The sequence below is a fragment of the Hyperolius riggenbachi genome, chromosome 12, assembly GCF_040937935.1.
Source record: "Hyperolius riggenbachi isolate aHypRig1 chromosome 12, aHypRig1.pri, whole genome shotgun sequence".
Classification (NCBI taxonomy): domain Eukaryota; kingdom Metazoa; phylum Chordata; class Amphibia; order Anura; family Hyperoliidae; genus Hyperolius; species Hyperolius riggenbachi.
The window spans coordinates 117,056,803-117,074,100 of record NC_090657.1 but is presented as its reverse complement, the minus strand read 5'-3'; the positions used below and the strand labels follow the sequence as shown (position 1 = coordinate 117,074,100).

Below are 17,298 nucleotides of genomic sequence, written 5' to 3'. Positions count from 1 at the left end.
AAGTGCCTAACATAAAAGCCCTTTAAGGCTGTGACCCAGCACCGCTCTCTCTTCCGCACTCAGGCTCCAATAAATCAGCCTCTTACCAGATGCTTTGACTGACCGATCAAGACCAGCAACAACGCTTATGAACAGTCTCCTCTTCCACTTTGCTTCTCAAGTGCACATGAATCCGGTTGCTGGGTATAACAGCAGATGCTGTGGGTTTAAAAGGAGTAGGTAGCATGCCCGTTTAATAGGAATCACAGTTTATAACACTTTGCTCTATAGGGCAGAGGCACAGGTAATATAATGGTGGAGGTCCCCTTAAAACAAACTCGCTATGAAGGTAACTACACCGTTAATATATGCGCTGCTTGAGATAGAGCATGCACTATGCGGACGTTCCAGAGTCTGGATACACGTCTGCAGGGTGGATACATAGGACTGAATTATCTGAGCCAGGAATAGTGAGGCTGGATTACAGTAAGCAGAGCGGTGTTGGGGTGGGCTAAAGGGGAGAAAAGTCTACGCCGATCTGCCTTATGGCGCTGCTGCGCCGTACAATGTAAACAAAGCGGTTTATTTCCGCTTGTGTTTACATTTAGCCTGCGAGCCGCCATCGGCGGCCCGCAGGCTATTCACGGAGCCCCCCGCCGTGAATTGACAGGAAGCAGCCGCTCACGCGAGCGGCTGCTTCCTGATTAATCAGCCTGCAGCTGGCGACGCAGTACTGCGTCGCTGGTCCTGCAGCTGCCACTTTGCCGATGCACGGTATAAGCGTGCGGTCGGCAAGTGGTTAATTGTCCATGTATTGCATATTTGAATGTTTCTGAAGAAAATTTTCTTTAACTTCATGTGAACAGCACAGTGGTGTAGGGGTTAGTGCTCTCGCCTTGCAGGGCTGGGTCTGAAAGGAGTTTGTATGTGCTCTCGGTGTCTGTGTGGGTTTCCTCCGGACACTCTGGTTCCCAACTCTTCAGATAGTACTGGAATGGCTAGGTTGGGCATCATCTTTAAGGATAAAGGCTGTATGAGCAAATCCAGCAGTCACTCTTGTTCAGGCGCTGGGCATATTGTTGATGCATCAAGTTCAATTTATTTTGAAGTCCTCCTTGTAAATTGCAAAGTTCAGCTTTTGTAGTCATTAAATGTATCCGGTACAGCAAACCCCATTGTGGCGGTATTTTTGAGGATAATTGGTATTGTTCTCAGCACCTATGAGAAAAAATAAAAAGGAAGAGGAGAGAAGGGGAAAACACAAAAAAAGTAATATGCAACATTCTGGTGAATTTTCAGCATAAAAAACTAAACTAACTACTACCTTCCCACTTGTGGTTCAAAAAGAAAAATATTATTGATGCTATATGGTGCTGGGTGCATTCTTACTAGTTTGTTCTAGTGTTCAAACTTATAACAGCAGGTTCCTTCTCTTCTTGCTTATGTCTTTTCTTAAGTTCATCTTAGTATGTCTTTTAAAAATCAAAATAGTAGTATCCATTTTCTGTAAATGTTGAGATATGTCTTCTCTTTGAAATGCTGTTCATTTTTTTCTTCTGAGATAAAAAAAACGTTCATGTTTAAGCTGTGTATCAGAATCCATCAATAGCATATCATACATGTCTTAATTTGTGGCTTCATGTGTGTCATGGCTTTTTCCATAGCTTCAACAGGAATGTTTCTGCACAGCCGTGTATGCAATGTGTGCTAGGTCACAAAAAACTACTCAATTTATAAAGGAGGGGTAATGACCATATACAGCACCACAAGCAATTGTATAAAGATAAGTTCAAGTTTATTAAATATCACAACACTATATAGTCATAAAACCAATTAAAAACCAAAAACCTGCTGGTTAGTCATCCTCTTTAAGTAATCTCAATAATATAATAATCAATCAAAAAGATATATATATATATATATATATATATATATATATATATAATCATATGTGGTGCTCAATATTTGAGCAACCACACTGATAGAACCCGGGTTCAATAGGCTCACAAAACATAAAAGTGCAATGTGCAATAACAGTCAATAGGCAAGGATTATATCAAGCAAAACATGGATGATTCAACACAATAATAGGCAAAGTGCATAGTGCATAGCAAGAAAGACAATGTATAGAATGCAGAAGGTGCTGAGTATGATGCTGGAACTGCAAAGGCATGTGCAGTGAGGAGAGCGCTTACGTGACCCAGGAGGATGAATGAGAGGTGACCAGCAAGGAGGGACGCCCCCTGCAGACGACTCAACCGGTATCGCGGCAGTCACGCCGCTTTATCAAGAGAGGGGGATCCGGTATGTAACAGGCGGAAGACGCCAGGTTATATAGTGTATGGGGAAAGCGGCCACGTGAGCGCCAGACGCGCATCACGTGTTACCGCTGACGTCACCCATAGGAAAAATACGAGCGAGTGAGCTGGATGCAGGAAGCAATCGCTGGAGCGCATAGAGGTGTAAGTATGGAAGGAGAAGAGGGACAATGTTCAATGCGTGTATGAAGCAATGGAAGTTGCATATAGAGAAGGCAATATAGTACATTATTGTACACACAAATTATATAATTACAAATAAATGGCAAATACTTCTATCAACCCCCATATAAACATACAGTGGAATGAATAAACAGAGAAAATAAACATGCTAACATAAAATGTCCATAAGACCATCCACGGAGTAGTAGAAGCAAAGTCCATTTTCCACAGTGTGGGCATAGTCCATTTTTCCATAGCTTGACATCAATAAGTAAATCCTTGTCCATTTACAAAAACATTTTCTCTTGTTATCTGTTGTTCATCACTTTAGTAAACTGTTGTCCTCAGTATGAAACTATTCTTCTTGAACTTCGTCAGTCGATTACCTAAGGCATGGATTTCTCTTCCAGTCTCTTGGTGTAAATAACTTCTTTTCTCCTTCATGTATTTAAAAGTCTTCATCAATCTAGGCTTCATTCTTCACATTAGGCCTTTAATCATCTTGTACATATAATGTAGTTTAGTGCAGTCTTCTGTAGCACCAGCTTGATTGCTGTGTGTCATTATTGTGAACAGTTATCCCCTTGTTTCTCCTGTAGTATGGCTTTCTTCCTGTAACTTCTCATAACCTTGCTACCAATACAGAGGAGGGGAAGGGGTCAATGGCTACTTATTAGGGGTGGGACGACGAATCCGGCGAATCCACGAATCCCTCGAATATTAGGAAATATTCGAGATTCGTGGATTCGAATCCCGACCCCATTTTCCACTATACGAATCCGCCGAATCCCATCGCCGCGCACCCGCCGCTCGCACTCGTCCTCCTCCGACCCCTCCCGCGCCTCCTCCGCTCGCCCCCCCGCCCGCATAGTTACCATCTACTCACCTATCCATAGCGGAGCGCAGAGCGGCAGACTTCTCGCCGACTTCCTGGTTCCCCCTAGTGACCGGCTCTTACAATGACGTCATCAGTAAGAGCCAGTCCGGCCACTAGAGGGAACAGGGAAGTAACGAAGAGGTCTGCCGCTCTGCGCTCCACGGGAAAGGTGAGTAGATTATTATGCAGGGGTGAGCGGAGGAGGCACGGGGGGACGGAGGGGGCCGTGGGGGGGTTGGCGGGGGAGGGGGGTTCTATCTACCTACCTACCGACCTAACACTATCCCTACCTACCTACCTACAGGCCGCTATACCTACCTACCTACCTACCTACAGGCCGCTATACCTACTTACCTACAGGCCCCTATACCTACCTAAAGGCCCCCTATACCTACCTAAAGGCCCCCTATATGCACCTACCTGCCTACCTAAAGGCCCCTATACCTACCTAAAGGCCCCTATACCTACCTACCTAAAGGCCCCTATACCTACCTACCTACCTACCTACCTAAAGGCCCCTATACCTACCTACCTACAGGCCACTATACCTACCTACAGGCCTCAATACCTACCTACCTACCCACCTACCTACAGGCCCCCTATACATACCTACCTACCTAAAGGCACCTATACCTACCTACCGGACACTATACCTACCTACCTACAGGCCACTATACCTACCTACCGGCCACTATCCTTACCTACCTACCTACCTACAGGCTGCTATACCTACCTACCTACAGGCCGCTATACCTACCTACCTACCTAAAGGCCCCTATACCTACCTACCTACCTAAAGGCCCCTATACCTACCTACCTACCTACAGGCCACTATACCTACCTACAGGCCTCAATACCTACCTACCTACCTACCTACAGGCCCCTTATACATACCTACCTACCTAAAGGCACCTATACCTGCCTACCTACATACCTACCTATACTTAAGGCCTTATACCCTGCTACCTATACTGAAGGTCCCTTTACCTACCTACCTACCTAAAGGCCCCTATACCTACCTACCTACATACCTACCTATACTTAAGGCCCTATACCCTGCTACCTATACTGAAGGTCCCTTTGCCTACCTACCTACCTACACTGAAGGCACATGTACCTTACTACCTATACTGAAGGCCCCTATACCTAGCTACCTACCTATACTGAAGGCACATATACCCTGCTACCTATACTGAAGGCACATATACCCTGCTACCTATACTGAAGGCCCCTATACCTAGTTACCTACCAATACTGAAAGCACATGTACTGTGCTACCTATACTGAAGGCCCCTATACCTTGCTACCGATACTGAAGGCACATGTACTTTGCTACCGATACTGAAGGCCTCTATACCCGGCTACCTACCTATACTGAAGGCACATATACGCTGCTACCTATACTGAAGGCCCATATACCCTGCTACCTATACTGAAGGCCCATATACCCTGCTACTTATACTGAAGGCCCATATACCCTGCTACCTATACTGAAGGCCCATATACCCTGCTACCTATACTGAAGGCCCATATACCCTGCTACCTATACTGAAGGCCCATATTCCCTGACACCTATACTGAAGGCCCATATACCCTGCTACCTATACTGAAGGCCCATAAACCCTGCTACCTATACTGAAGGCCCCTATACCTTGCTACCTATACTGAAAGCTACCAATATTGAAGGCACCCATACCTAGCTAGCTATACTGAAGGCACCTTTACCTCGCTACCTATGCCTGGGTACCTATACTGCGGGCAACTATAACACGGATCACACAATTTTTATGTGCAGGATTCGTTAGATTCGGGATTCGAAAGGTTCGAGATATTCGAGAACCTTTTTAGATTCGGATCCGGATTCGGATTCGAAGAAATTGTGGATTCGTCCCATCCCTACTACTTATACTGTGGGTAGGGGGCTCCCTGGCTACTTATACAGAGAGGGGTGTGGGTTGGGAGGCCCACTGGTTACCTATACTGTGGGAGGGGAACAGGGGCTCCCTGGCAACCTATACAAAGAGGGTTGTGGGTGGGATGCATACTGGCTATTTATCAGGGCCGGTTCTAGGTGATAGGGGGCCCTGGGGCAGAAAAAAAAATAGGGGCCCCCCTAGATGACACTTGCTAACATGGATCCCACAACCAACTAAACCCCCATCACCACCAAAGTCCCCCCCCCCGGCTATCCCGCCTCCCGCCCCCCCCCCCCCCAACGCACATCCACGTTATTATAACATTATCATACATACATATGAATTGCCTGACTGACTTACTATTAAGATATACCAGTCAGTCAGGCTCCAGACAGGCTCTCTGAGTCCGCACACTGATGCCGCCACTCCAGTGATGACGCTGACGTCACGTGACGACGTCCTCTCCTCTTTCCTCGCAGGCATGGACATCCACGCACTAGCGTCCATGCCTGTGTAATGTGCATCCGGGAGGTGGAGCCGGCAGCGCTGAGTGGACGAGAGGACGGCTCAGGAGTCAGGACGCCGGGTAGTATCCATGGAGAGCTGACGCTGTAACCGGGGGTAGCGGTATGTATCTCTTCCTTCCTCCCCGTCCCCAGCTTTGGCCAGGCTCAAATTTTATAACTCGCGTTCTCCGCAACGCACCCGGCCGGCACCCACAATAGAGTCAGCAGCCCAGGACACAGGCGGCAGCAGCAGCAGGCATGTGCACGATGCACAGCACAGTGTCCCAGGCTGCGCAGATTTTTTATGTTTGCTGCCAGCGGGGGCAGGTGTTATATATACTATTCAAAAAATGTGGCAGTGGCAGAAAATATTTTTCTTTCAGGCAGGGCGTACACTCCCAGACAGTCACCAGAAACAGGCCTTATACCCTGCTACCTATACTGAAGGTCCCTTTACCTACCTACCTACCTAAAGGCCCCTATACCTACCTACCTACATACCTACCTATACTTAAGGCCCTATACCCTGCTACCTATACTGAAGGTCCCTTTGCCTACCTACCTACCTACCTACACTGAAGGCACATGTACCTTACTACCTATACTGAAGGCCCCTATACCTAGCTACCTACCTATACTGAAGGCACATATACCCTGCTACCTATACTGAAGGCACATATACCCTGCTACCTATACTGAAGGCCCCTATACCTAGTTACCTACCAATACTGAAAGCACATGTACTGTGCTACCTATACTGAAGGCCCCTATACCTTGCTACCGATACTGAAGGCACATGTACTTTGCTACCGATACTGAAGGCCTCTATACCCGGCTACCTACCTATACTGAAGGCACATATACGCTGCTACCTATACTGAAGGCCCATATACCCTGCTACCTATACTGAAGGCCCATATACCCTGCTACCTATACTGAAGGCCCATATACCCTGCTACCTATACTGAAGGCCCATATACCCTGCTACCTATACTGAAGGCCCATATACCCTGCTACCTATACTGAAGGCCCATATTCCCTGACACCTATACTGAAGGCCCATATACCCTGCTACCTATACTGAAGGCCCATAAACCCTGCTACCTATACTGAAGGCCCCTATACCTTGCTACCTATACTGAAAGCTACCAATATTGAAGGCACCCATACCTAGCTAGCTATACTGAAGGCACCTTTACCTCGCTACCTATGCCTGGGTACCTATACTGCGGGCAACTATAACACGGATCACACAATTTTTATGTGCAGGATTCGTTAGATTCGGGATTCGAAAGGTTCGAGATATTCGAGAACCTTTTTAGATTCGGATCCGGATTCGGATTCGAAGAAATTGTGGATTCGTCCCATCCCTACTACTTATACTGTGGGTAGGGGGCTCCCTGGCTACTTATACAGAGAGGGGTGGGGGTTGGGAGGCCCACTGGTTACCTATACTGTGGGAGGGGAACAGGGGCTCCCTGGCAACCTATACAAAGAGGGTTGTGGGTGGGATGCATACTGGCTATTTATCAGGGCCGGTTCTAGGTGATAGGGGGCCCTGGGGCAGAAAAAAAAATAGGGGCCCCCCTAGATGACACTTGCTAACATGGATCCCACAACCAACTAAACCCCCATCACCACCAAAGTCCCCCCCCCCCGGCTATCCCGCCTCCCGCCCCCCCCCCCCCCCCAACGCACATCCACGTTATTATAACATTATCATACATACATATGAATTGCCTGACTGACTTACTATTAAGATATACCAGTCAGTCAGGCTCCAGACAGGCTCTCTGAGTCCGCACACTGATGCCGCCACTCCAGTGATGACGCTGACGTCACGTGACGACGTCCTCTCCTCTTTCCTCGCAGGCATGGACATCCACGCACTAGCGTCCATGCCTGTGTAATGTGCATCCGGGAGGTGGAGCCGGCAGCGCTGAGTGGACGAGAGGACGGCTCAGGAGTCAGGACGCCGGGTAGTATCCATGGAGAGCTGACGCTGTAACCGGGGGTAGCGGTATGTATCTCTTCCTTCCTCCCCGTCCCCAGCTTTGGCCAGGCTCAAATTTTATAACTCGCGTTCTCCGCAACGCACCCGGCCGGCACCCACAATAGAGTCAGCAGCCCAGGACACAGGCGGCAGCAGCAGCAGGCATGTGCACGATGCACAGCACAGTGTCCCAGGCTGCGCAGATTTTTTATGTTTGCTGCCAGCGGGGGCAGGTGTTATATATGGCTATATATACATATACAAAGGGGGGGGGAGGCTCCCTGGCGACCGATATTGTAGTCGGGGAGAAGTGGGGGCTCCCAGGCTACCTATACAAAGGAAGGGAGGGGCTCACTGGCTACATATACAGAGGGGAGAGGGGCTCTCTGGCTACCTATACAGAGGGGAGGGTGGGGAGGCTCACTGGCTACCTATACTGTGGGAGGAGGGGCTCACTGGATACAGAAGGAAGGAGGGCCCACTGGCTGCCCAATAGGCTGTCAGTCACGTGACATCACTTGAGAGACAGCCTATTGGGCCAATCAGAGTGCGGGGATCAAGTCCTTTAATGTGACTGGCCCCGCTGGTACTCAGGGCGGGAGGAGTGGAGCCACGTTATGTTGTTAGAGTTGGCTATGCTGCAATTTAGCAGCATAGCGTGAGCTGAGTACCCACTCCCCGATTACGCATGATACGCTGCCATTAGCGCTCGTAGTGTGCAGGAACACTAAATTAAGGGCCTCTGATTCACTAGCATGCATAACAGCAGTTAACTTGTGCTGTTATGCTGCATTGAATTTAGGGAATCAAGCCCTTTGTAATTACGATAGTAAATATTGGTAATTTTTACTGATATTTTACTGTCGCATATCCTGACCCCATTCTCAATTAATCCCTCCCTCTATCAATGCCTAACCATGACCAACACCCCAACCAGTGCTTAACCCTAGCCAACCCCTCTAACAGATGCCTAACCCTAACCGGCCCCCCAACTGATGCCTAACCCAGTGGCTTTGACACCCGGTGCTGAAAATTCAGATAGCACCCCCCCCCCCCAAAAATGTAAATGAGTGAGTGTGACAGCTACCACTGTCCTGTATGACTACAGTAGGGATTTCATTGTGCGATTCTCTGAGGGAAATGTCTATGTACCATGTACTTCTCTTTTGGAGTACTATGTAAAGCGCTGAAGAGAAAGATATCACTGCTATATAAATACATAATAATAATATGGGAGACTATGACTAAGGTAGGATTAGAGTGTGAGCTCCTCTGAGGACAGTCAGTGACATGACTGTGTACTCTGTAAAGTGCTGCAGAAGATGACAGTGCTATATAAATACATACCAATAATACAGTGGGATGCGAAATTTTGGGCAACGTTGTTAATCGTTATGATTTTCCTGTATAAATTGTTGGTTGTTATGATAAAAAAATGTCAGCTAAATATATCATATAGGAGACACACACAGTGATATTTGAAAAGTGAAATGAAGTTTATTGGATTTACAGAAAGTGTGCAATAATTGTTTAAACAAAATTAGGCAGGTGCATAAATTAATTTTATTGATTCCTAAACCTTTAGAACGAATTATTGGAACACAAATTGGCTTGGTAAGCTCAGTGACCCCTGGCCTACATACACAGGGGAATCCAAATATGAGAAATAGTATTTAAGGGGGTCAATTGTAAGTTTCCCTCCTCTTTATTTTTCTCTGAAGAGTAGCAACATGGGGGTCTCAAATGACCTGAAGACAAATCTTGTTCACCATCATGGTTTAGGGGTAGGATATCGAAAGCTGTCTCAGAGATTTCAGCTGTCTGTTTCCACAGTTAGGAACATATTGAGGAAATGGAAGACCACAGGCTCAGTTCAACTTAAGGCTCGAAGTGGCAGACCAAGAAAAATCTTGGATAGACAGAAGCAACGAATGGTGAGAACAGTCAGAGTCAACCCACAGACCAGTACAAAAGACCTACAATATCATCTTGCTGCAGATGGAGTCACTGTGCATCGTTCAACCATTCGGCGCACTTTACACAAGGAGATGCTGTTTGTGAGAGTGATACAGAGGAAGCCTTTTCTCCGCCCACAGCACAAACAAAGCCACTTGAGGTATGCTAAAGCACATTTGGACAAGCCAGCTTCATTTTGGAATAAGGTGCTGTAGACTGATGAAACTAAAATTGAGTTATTTGGGCATAACAAGGGGCATTATGCATGCAGGAAAAACAACACAATATTCCAAGAAAAACACCTGCTACCTACAGTAAAATATGGTGGTGGTTCCCTCACGCTGTGATCCTGTGTGGCCTGTGCAGGTACTGGGAATTTTGTCAAAGTTGAGGGACGCATGGATTCCACTCAGCAGATTTTGGTCAGAGCCCAATGTCCAGGAATCAGTGACAAAGTTGAAGTTGCGCCGGGGCTGGATCTTTCAACAAGACAACCCTAAACACTGCTTAAAATCCACTAAGACATTCATGCAGAGGAACAAGTACAACGTTCTGGAATGGCCATCTCAGTCCCCAAACCTGAATATAATTGAAAATCTGTGGTGTGAGTTAAAGAGAGCTGTCCATGCTCGGAAGCCATCAAACCTGAATGAACTAGAGATGTTTTGTAAAGAGGAATGGTCCAAAATACCTTCAAACGGAATCCAGGCTCTCACTGGAACCTATAGGAAGCATTTAGAGGCTGTGATTTCTGCAAAAGGAGGATATACTAAATATTGATTTCATTTCTTTTTTGTGGTGCCCAAATGTATGCACCTGCCTAATTTTGTTTAAACAATTATTGCACACTTTCTGTAAATTCAGTAAACTTAATTTCACTTCTCAAATATCACTGTGTGAGTCTCCTATATGATATATTTAACTGACTTTTTTTTACTGTAACAACCAACGATTTATACAGGAAAATCATGATGATTAACAACGTTGCCCAAACTTTCGCATCCCACTGTATGATAAGATATTTGACTATGACTATGGTAGCATTAGATTGTCAGCCTAGTAAAGTAGCACAGCATGTACACCCAAATGACAGTTACATTAGCCTGCTCACCCAAATAAAACAATTATGGTAACCATACATCTAGTGATGATGAGAAGAATCGACCAAGAGGCAAATCTCTCTCTAACCAAATCTGATTAGAGAGAGATCTGTCAGCTGCCTATACACCGCAGACCAATTCCCGATCAATTCCATGCTAAAATCAATCCGGAATCAGCCTTGTGTCAACGCATCTGCCGCGGCACCAACACGACGCCATCCCCCTAATGTGTTATGTGCCCCCCAGTGCCCTATACATTAATTGTCCGCTTATTCTTTGCTGTCTCCAGGCGCAGTCCTTCATCCATACACATGCCTCACGTGGTTGCCAGCGTATGTGCAGGCGCAGGTGTGACATCACACACTCCCCCAGTTACTCCGGCAACCACATGGGGCACATGTATGGACGAAGGACTGTGCCTGGAGACAGCAGAGGATAAGCAATGACCACGGATAGCTAATGTATAGTGCACTGCGGAGCACTTTACACATTAGGAAGGACAGTTTTGTTGAGTTCATTGCTTGTCACAATATTGCTCACCATTACAGCTGCGCACCTGATCGAGTAAGTCGGCCCTACATCTTGTAGCATGTCCGACCACTTAATGCAACAATTTCAGCCTGAAATTGGTTGCATAGTCAATCAGGCAGCCCCAATTTTCATCCGATTCCGATTATAATAATCAAATTGGATGGTTGATTGGCCACCATTTGCCTGATGTATGGCCACCTTTACACAGCATGCCCACCCACATAACACAGGCAGCATGCCCACACAAGTAATACAGTTAGCATGCCCAATTAGCTGGATACACCCATCAGCACAGAGGTAACAGAAGAGGAGTAGAGGGTGGCAGATAGGGGACATCAGGGGAGCGTAGGGTGCTATAGAAGTTACAGGAGGGGAGGGTGCTATAGAAGTGATAGGAGAGGAGTGTGGCAGAGAGGGGTTAGCAGGGGAGCGGAGGGTGGCAGAAAGGTGACAGCAGGGAAGGGGTGGCAGAGAGGTAACAGGTGGGTAGGGTGGCAAAGAGGGGTCAACAGGGGAGGGTGGTATAGAGGTGACAGGAGGGGAGGATGGCAGAGAGGTGTCAGCAGGGGAGGGGAGGGTGGTATAGAGGTGACCTACTCTCTATAAAACATAAGATGACGCAATATTTGAAGAATTGGATAATGAAGATAAAGGGGATGAAGTCAGCGATACTGACTCTTTGGATGTACTGTATATGACGATCATTCAGAACTTATTGATGAGTCAGTGAGAATGCTGTTTGAGAATAGCAGTGAATATTCATGGCTTTTAGTACAATTTACCATAATTGGACAGTGTATTACCAAGAGAAATAGCATTTATAAGATACCATAGAAAACACTGTTGTTCTCAGGTGCTCAGTTAAATTTTGACAGCCAGCAATTTCATTTTGAATGTTTTGAATTTATGTTATTTGATATTTAAAAGTTCATGATTTCACTGTATGCATTCTATAGTCAGAATAAATAAAAACCAAAAAGGCACACTTTCCTGGATCGACGTATTCTTTAATCATCGAAAGTTCCAGCTTAAGAGAGTCATATATTTGGGTCGACTTATATTCAAGTATATACGGTATAGCCAAGGATGTCCTTCGATGCAAAGAAAGCATCCAAGAACTCTTAAAATGCAGGAATAGAATTTGCAATAACTACTAACTGTGGTAAGATGCTCAGCATTGGTGGATGGGTAGAACAACTACCCCATGACCATGCTTCAGGCTGGAGGGTGTCTTGCTGAAAGCAGTCTGAACTGAAGGTCAGTGAACTAACATGGAGCAATGCAAAGCGTTTTATGAAAAAATACATACATTTTTGTTAATATTTAAAGGTCTCAGCAAAATTATCTCTGCCATTTGCACAGTCTTCAGGGCACACCTTGCCCTTTGGTGTCATTGAAAAATATTTTTTTGTTTTGTCTGCTACTTATAATCCCAGTACTGTATCTTTATGTTTCATTTTTGTTATGTAACTTTACAGAATTCTATTACCCTTTAAAATTAATCAATGTATTTGCTTATTCACAGCTTTGGCTCATGCCTGCATTTGGTGCTCGTCCTCAGTTAAAGAACAATCTAGAGCTGAATTTCTATGGACCTTCAGTTTGGACCATAATTACTAATATCTGTCTTCCTTTCGGCATATTCTACCGTATGCATGGAGCTGCTAGCCTCTTAGAAGTTTTCAGCATGTCCTAGCCAATGGATGTCTTTAAAAAATAAAGCAAAGTAAAGAAATGTGGAATAATGCAAACTTTGTGATGGGCACATACGTTGCAGAAATACAGAGACTCATGAGTAGGGAGAAGAAAGTAGTTTGGAGTTCAAAAAGCACCACAAATGAAAATATTTAACCTTACTGTGTCTTACCAAACTATCTAAAGCATCCCTAAATTTAGTCTGGAGATTTTTTGGCTAAATCTTTGTATGTATTTTGGGCTTTTCTTGTAAAATCACTGAAAAGAAAACTATTTGTAACTGTGCAAGGGGTTATTGCATAAAAGTGAAGGAACTGAAAAACAAATATGCTACTCATAGCAGTTGCAACCTGTTTTTTGGGGTCTTGTAGTGAGTAAACTAATTTGCTTTAAGCAGAAACAAACCACTTCACTTCAGTTTCTTTTTTCTTCCTTTATAAAATTACCCTGTAAAACTACCAAAATGCTTTCTTCTGAACTAGGCCTCATATGCTTGTGGGGAGTTTAGACTACCCTGAGCTTTAGATTCTAAGGTCTACAGGTAACAGTCTGTACTCACTGTTCAGTGTATCAGTGGTGTAGTAGCTACAGATCTAGAATCTCCCTCCTATTCTTTTAGTTTAGAAAAACGACCCCACCACCATGCTTCAAATCTTGCCTATATATATTTTGAAAGCAGTCCCATTAACCCAGGGGGACTTTTGGGTGCTTTCATTTTTGCCTCATTCAGGCCCAGGAAATGGCCAGGTAATACACAACTGGGCCTAACCTGAAACTGTAACCTGAAGATGGAGGCTGCCATTTCAAGCTTTGAATTAATATTTAGGTCAGTTAATTTACCTTGAAGGAGTTGCCTACATGTGGTCTCAAGCTTTCTGTAATATATATTTGCAGCACCGTATAATCAAGTATATGTCAAAGCAGACATCTCCTTTAATTTCACTCTACTCATGAATAGACTCAACCTTTCCATGCATTATATAGCATGTGTTATATAATAAAAATACCTCTTTAATAGAATAAGTAAACAGTCCCCTGAGCTGTTGCCCATAGCCTAGGTACTTGCACTTAGTTGTTTCCTGTCCAGCTGAATTCGAGTTTGTTAGCCACTCTCTGTAGACCCAGAAAGACAATAATTTGAAGTAGCTTGCTGTTTCAGTACACCTTGTTTTTGCTGTAGTTAATACATCATGCACCCACTACCTGCTCTGACAGCAGAAGTGTAGGTTTGGTCCATGCAGAAAACCATCAGAGGAACAAGGTGGGACCCAGCCTGAACTTGCCAGACACTGGAAACTGGTGCTGTTGTCAGCGTCAGGATACTCTGTGAAAGAGAGGGAGCAAACACAGTGGGGTCTGGCTACCACTTTGGAGACAACAGGGATGGGGATATATGGAAGAACACTGTCTTGGGCCTGGTCACAACTGTAGTGTTTGTGACCCCTCCTCCTACACACCCTTAATGTAGAATGAAGAATTAGCGTATTTCTGGGTGTTACAGTTGTAGTGCTCAGAGACAGTGCCCAGCTGTGGTTATGTTCACATCGATTTCTTCTGCTACTGAAAAGTAAAAATGTACACACACAGTCTTATTCAGGTGACAAACCAGTCCAGGTATGATGGATCCATGAGGTTTCTAACTGTTCAGAAGAAACTTAGTAAATCAAACCTCATGCATGTCACTCTTTAATAGGTGCATGCATCTAGTGGATATGCACTATATGCTGTGAAGCTACCAGCAATTTCTTGCTGGCCAATGACTGGTTTGGTATTTAGTCCAGTACTCAAGTGTGAATGGAGCAAAATGTTTGTGCGACTGAATGTAACTACATTAGCGAATGTGCATTTACCTTTGTAAATTATGTGTGCATGTAAATAAAAAATATTTCTTGAAAATGAAATAATTATATTACTGCATAGTCAGTTTTCCAACACTTTCTCCAAACTGTAGTTGAAATTTTTGTAATAAAGTATAATTTTAAAATGTGTTGCAATCTTTATTTTTTGGGGGCTGCAAAACCAATAAAAGTACTTTAATGCTTGAGTTTCTATTAGACCTAGTAATAATCAAAGGCACATAAAATTATGTAACTATGATAAAATTCTCATTCTCAGTTTACAGCTGGACTAATATGCTTACATAAGCCATATTATAAGATAGAAAAGTTAAGTTCCTTTGGGCTCTGGAAGGTTTGTAAAAATTTAAATGGAACAGCATCTATTTTTTTCTTTTCAAAACTTATGAAAGATTATAATAACCCACGCCAATAAGTCAGCAGCTAAGTGAACAGGTGACCCTCAAAACCACAATCAAAATTACAATCTAGAGTCCACAGGCTAGTTAAAAAGTATTCAACTTTATTCAGTTTTAAAAACAGTACAAACCACTGATTTTAAGCTAAAAATGGCACCTACCTCTCTTAACCTCCTTAGCGGTAACCCCGTGCTGGACACGGGGTAAGCCACCGTGGAGGATTCCTCAGGCCCTGCTGGGCCGATTTGCATAATTTTTTTTCAAACACGCAGCTAGCACTTTGCTAGCTGCGTGTTTGTTGCGATTGCCGCCGCTCGCCGCCGATGCGCCGCTACCCGCCGCGATACAGGCCCCCCGCATACCCCTTGCGCAGCCTGGCCAATCGGCGCCAGGCTGCGCTATGGGGTGGATCGGAATTCTCTGTGATGTCACGACGTCAGCGACGTCAATGACGTCACTCCAGGATTTCCTTAAGGGCAAGCGGCGCCGGCGGCAATCTAACGGTACAAGGGGAGGCCGCAGGGAGGGGGGAAGCATGTAGCTAGCGCTAGGCTAGCTACATGCTAAAAAAAAAAAGTGAGAAAAACCCTCCCGCGGCCGCGCAGCCGCACAATTCATACCGCCAGGGAGGTTAAAACTATTTGCCACCACACTCACAAAATCACTCACACTCACTGCAGTGAGAAATTTTGAGGCAAAACATCTTTCAAAGTGGGATCCCAGTAAAAAAATCTGTTGCATTCCACTGTAAAAATCACTTAAAAATGATCCATTGCACACTCTTAATAAGAGATATATTAGTCCTCCTTTGATAGAATAGTCACTTAGCAGTAAGTTACTGATGATTCGTTCCAGAGAGCATATATTGTATCAATCAGCAATGCATTGCATACTCATCGAATGCTGGAATTTGCTTAGAAGGAAAAATTTGCATAAGCCAGCCTGTAAATCCAGTCATACATTACCCTCCCGGCGTCTGGATGAAATAGAACCATCACCCGCTGCCTCATTCTATCGTCTTCACTGGTCAGGCTTTAGCATGGAGAGGCGATACTTTCCATGGTGCAAGGGATGTGAGGCAGTCACACTGAAAGCCTGGTTCCACGATCTGTGACCCAGGAAGTGGTGCGCTCCACGCTGACCAGGGCACTCCTTCCAGTGACGTCACTGCTGTGTGTTGGATGCTTACGTTTCAAGGGGTATGCCCCTCTTCATCAGAGCTGCCAATCACCGCCTTCTGCCAGCTTATAAGCGTTCATCCAAGGTCTAAGCACTCCCCTTTTGTCATAGCAAGCTTATGCAGCTCTGCCTGCATGTATACTACCTTCTATGCAGCCCTGTGATACAAAATCTTGCATTTAAAACAGTTTCAGCTTATTTGTGTGACATCTTTCAATTCTATACGACGCTGTCCCCACATCCCCTGGTCACACCCCCGCATCCGTCCTGCAACGGAATCTGGAACAGGTCAGATCTAACCACTTACATTGTGTTTGCTGTCAAGTCGGAAAATATGTGTGTAAATGCCTGCTGATGGAAATAAAAGTCTATGCGAGTTGAGAAGCGGTGCACGGGCTTTTCTGTTTGTTCTGCATTGACATTGTGTTTTTCCTGCCCGGATGCACGCTTCTTCTACGCATGCCAGTGTATCAAGCAGAGTGAAGTGGAACAGGACGGGGTACACTATCTAAGGTGCAGCTGACCTTATCACCCCCTCATCCCTGAGTGCCGGACGTAACCATTTTCTTTTTTGTACAGTATTCCATAATTATCTTCACAGTTAATCTTATTATAATGAAAAGGTTAACAAAATAATGATAGAAAACAAATATAATAAAGCATACAAAATGAATAAAATATCCTATTCAAGATATTAGTTTTTGCTAATTTATCTTTAGTTATGGCACTACATAATGTACTTTTTCAGATTCATTGATAAGAAAGGAGGCGCCCAATTCGTAAATTTGTATAGGTTATATCAGAGCTTGTATCGAATGACACGTGCTCTTAA

General features: G+C 44.9%; 1 protein-coding gene and 1 long non-coding RNA gene across 2 annotated transcripts in view; one reads left to right on the top strand and one right to left on the bottom strand.

The window, feature by feature from the left end:
• The window catches only part of LOC137542311 (proton channel OTOP2-like), a 128,118-nt gene extending 115,045 nt beyond the window's left edge, over positions 1-13,073 (top strand). The window contains exon 7 of the mRNA XM_068264136.1: positions 12,864-13,073. Coding sequence (XP_068120237.1) covers positions 12,864-13,034 — 171 coding nt within the window. The 3' untranslated portion in view covers positions 13,035-13,073. The remainder of the gene's footprint in view (positions 1-12,863) is intronic.
• LOC137542313 (uncharacterized) lies at positions 3,759-6,325 on the bottom strand. Its single transcript, XR_011025395.1, has 3 exons — positions 6,224-6,325; positions 4,352-4,432; positions 3,759-3,784 (listed from the first exon to the last, which is right to left on the bottom strand). It is a non-coding gene; the product is annotated as an uncharacterized lncRNA (long non-coding RNA).
• Positions 13,074-17,298: the final 4,225 nt, after the last annotated feature.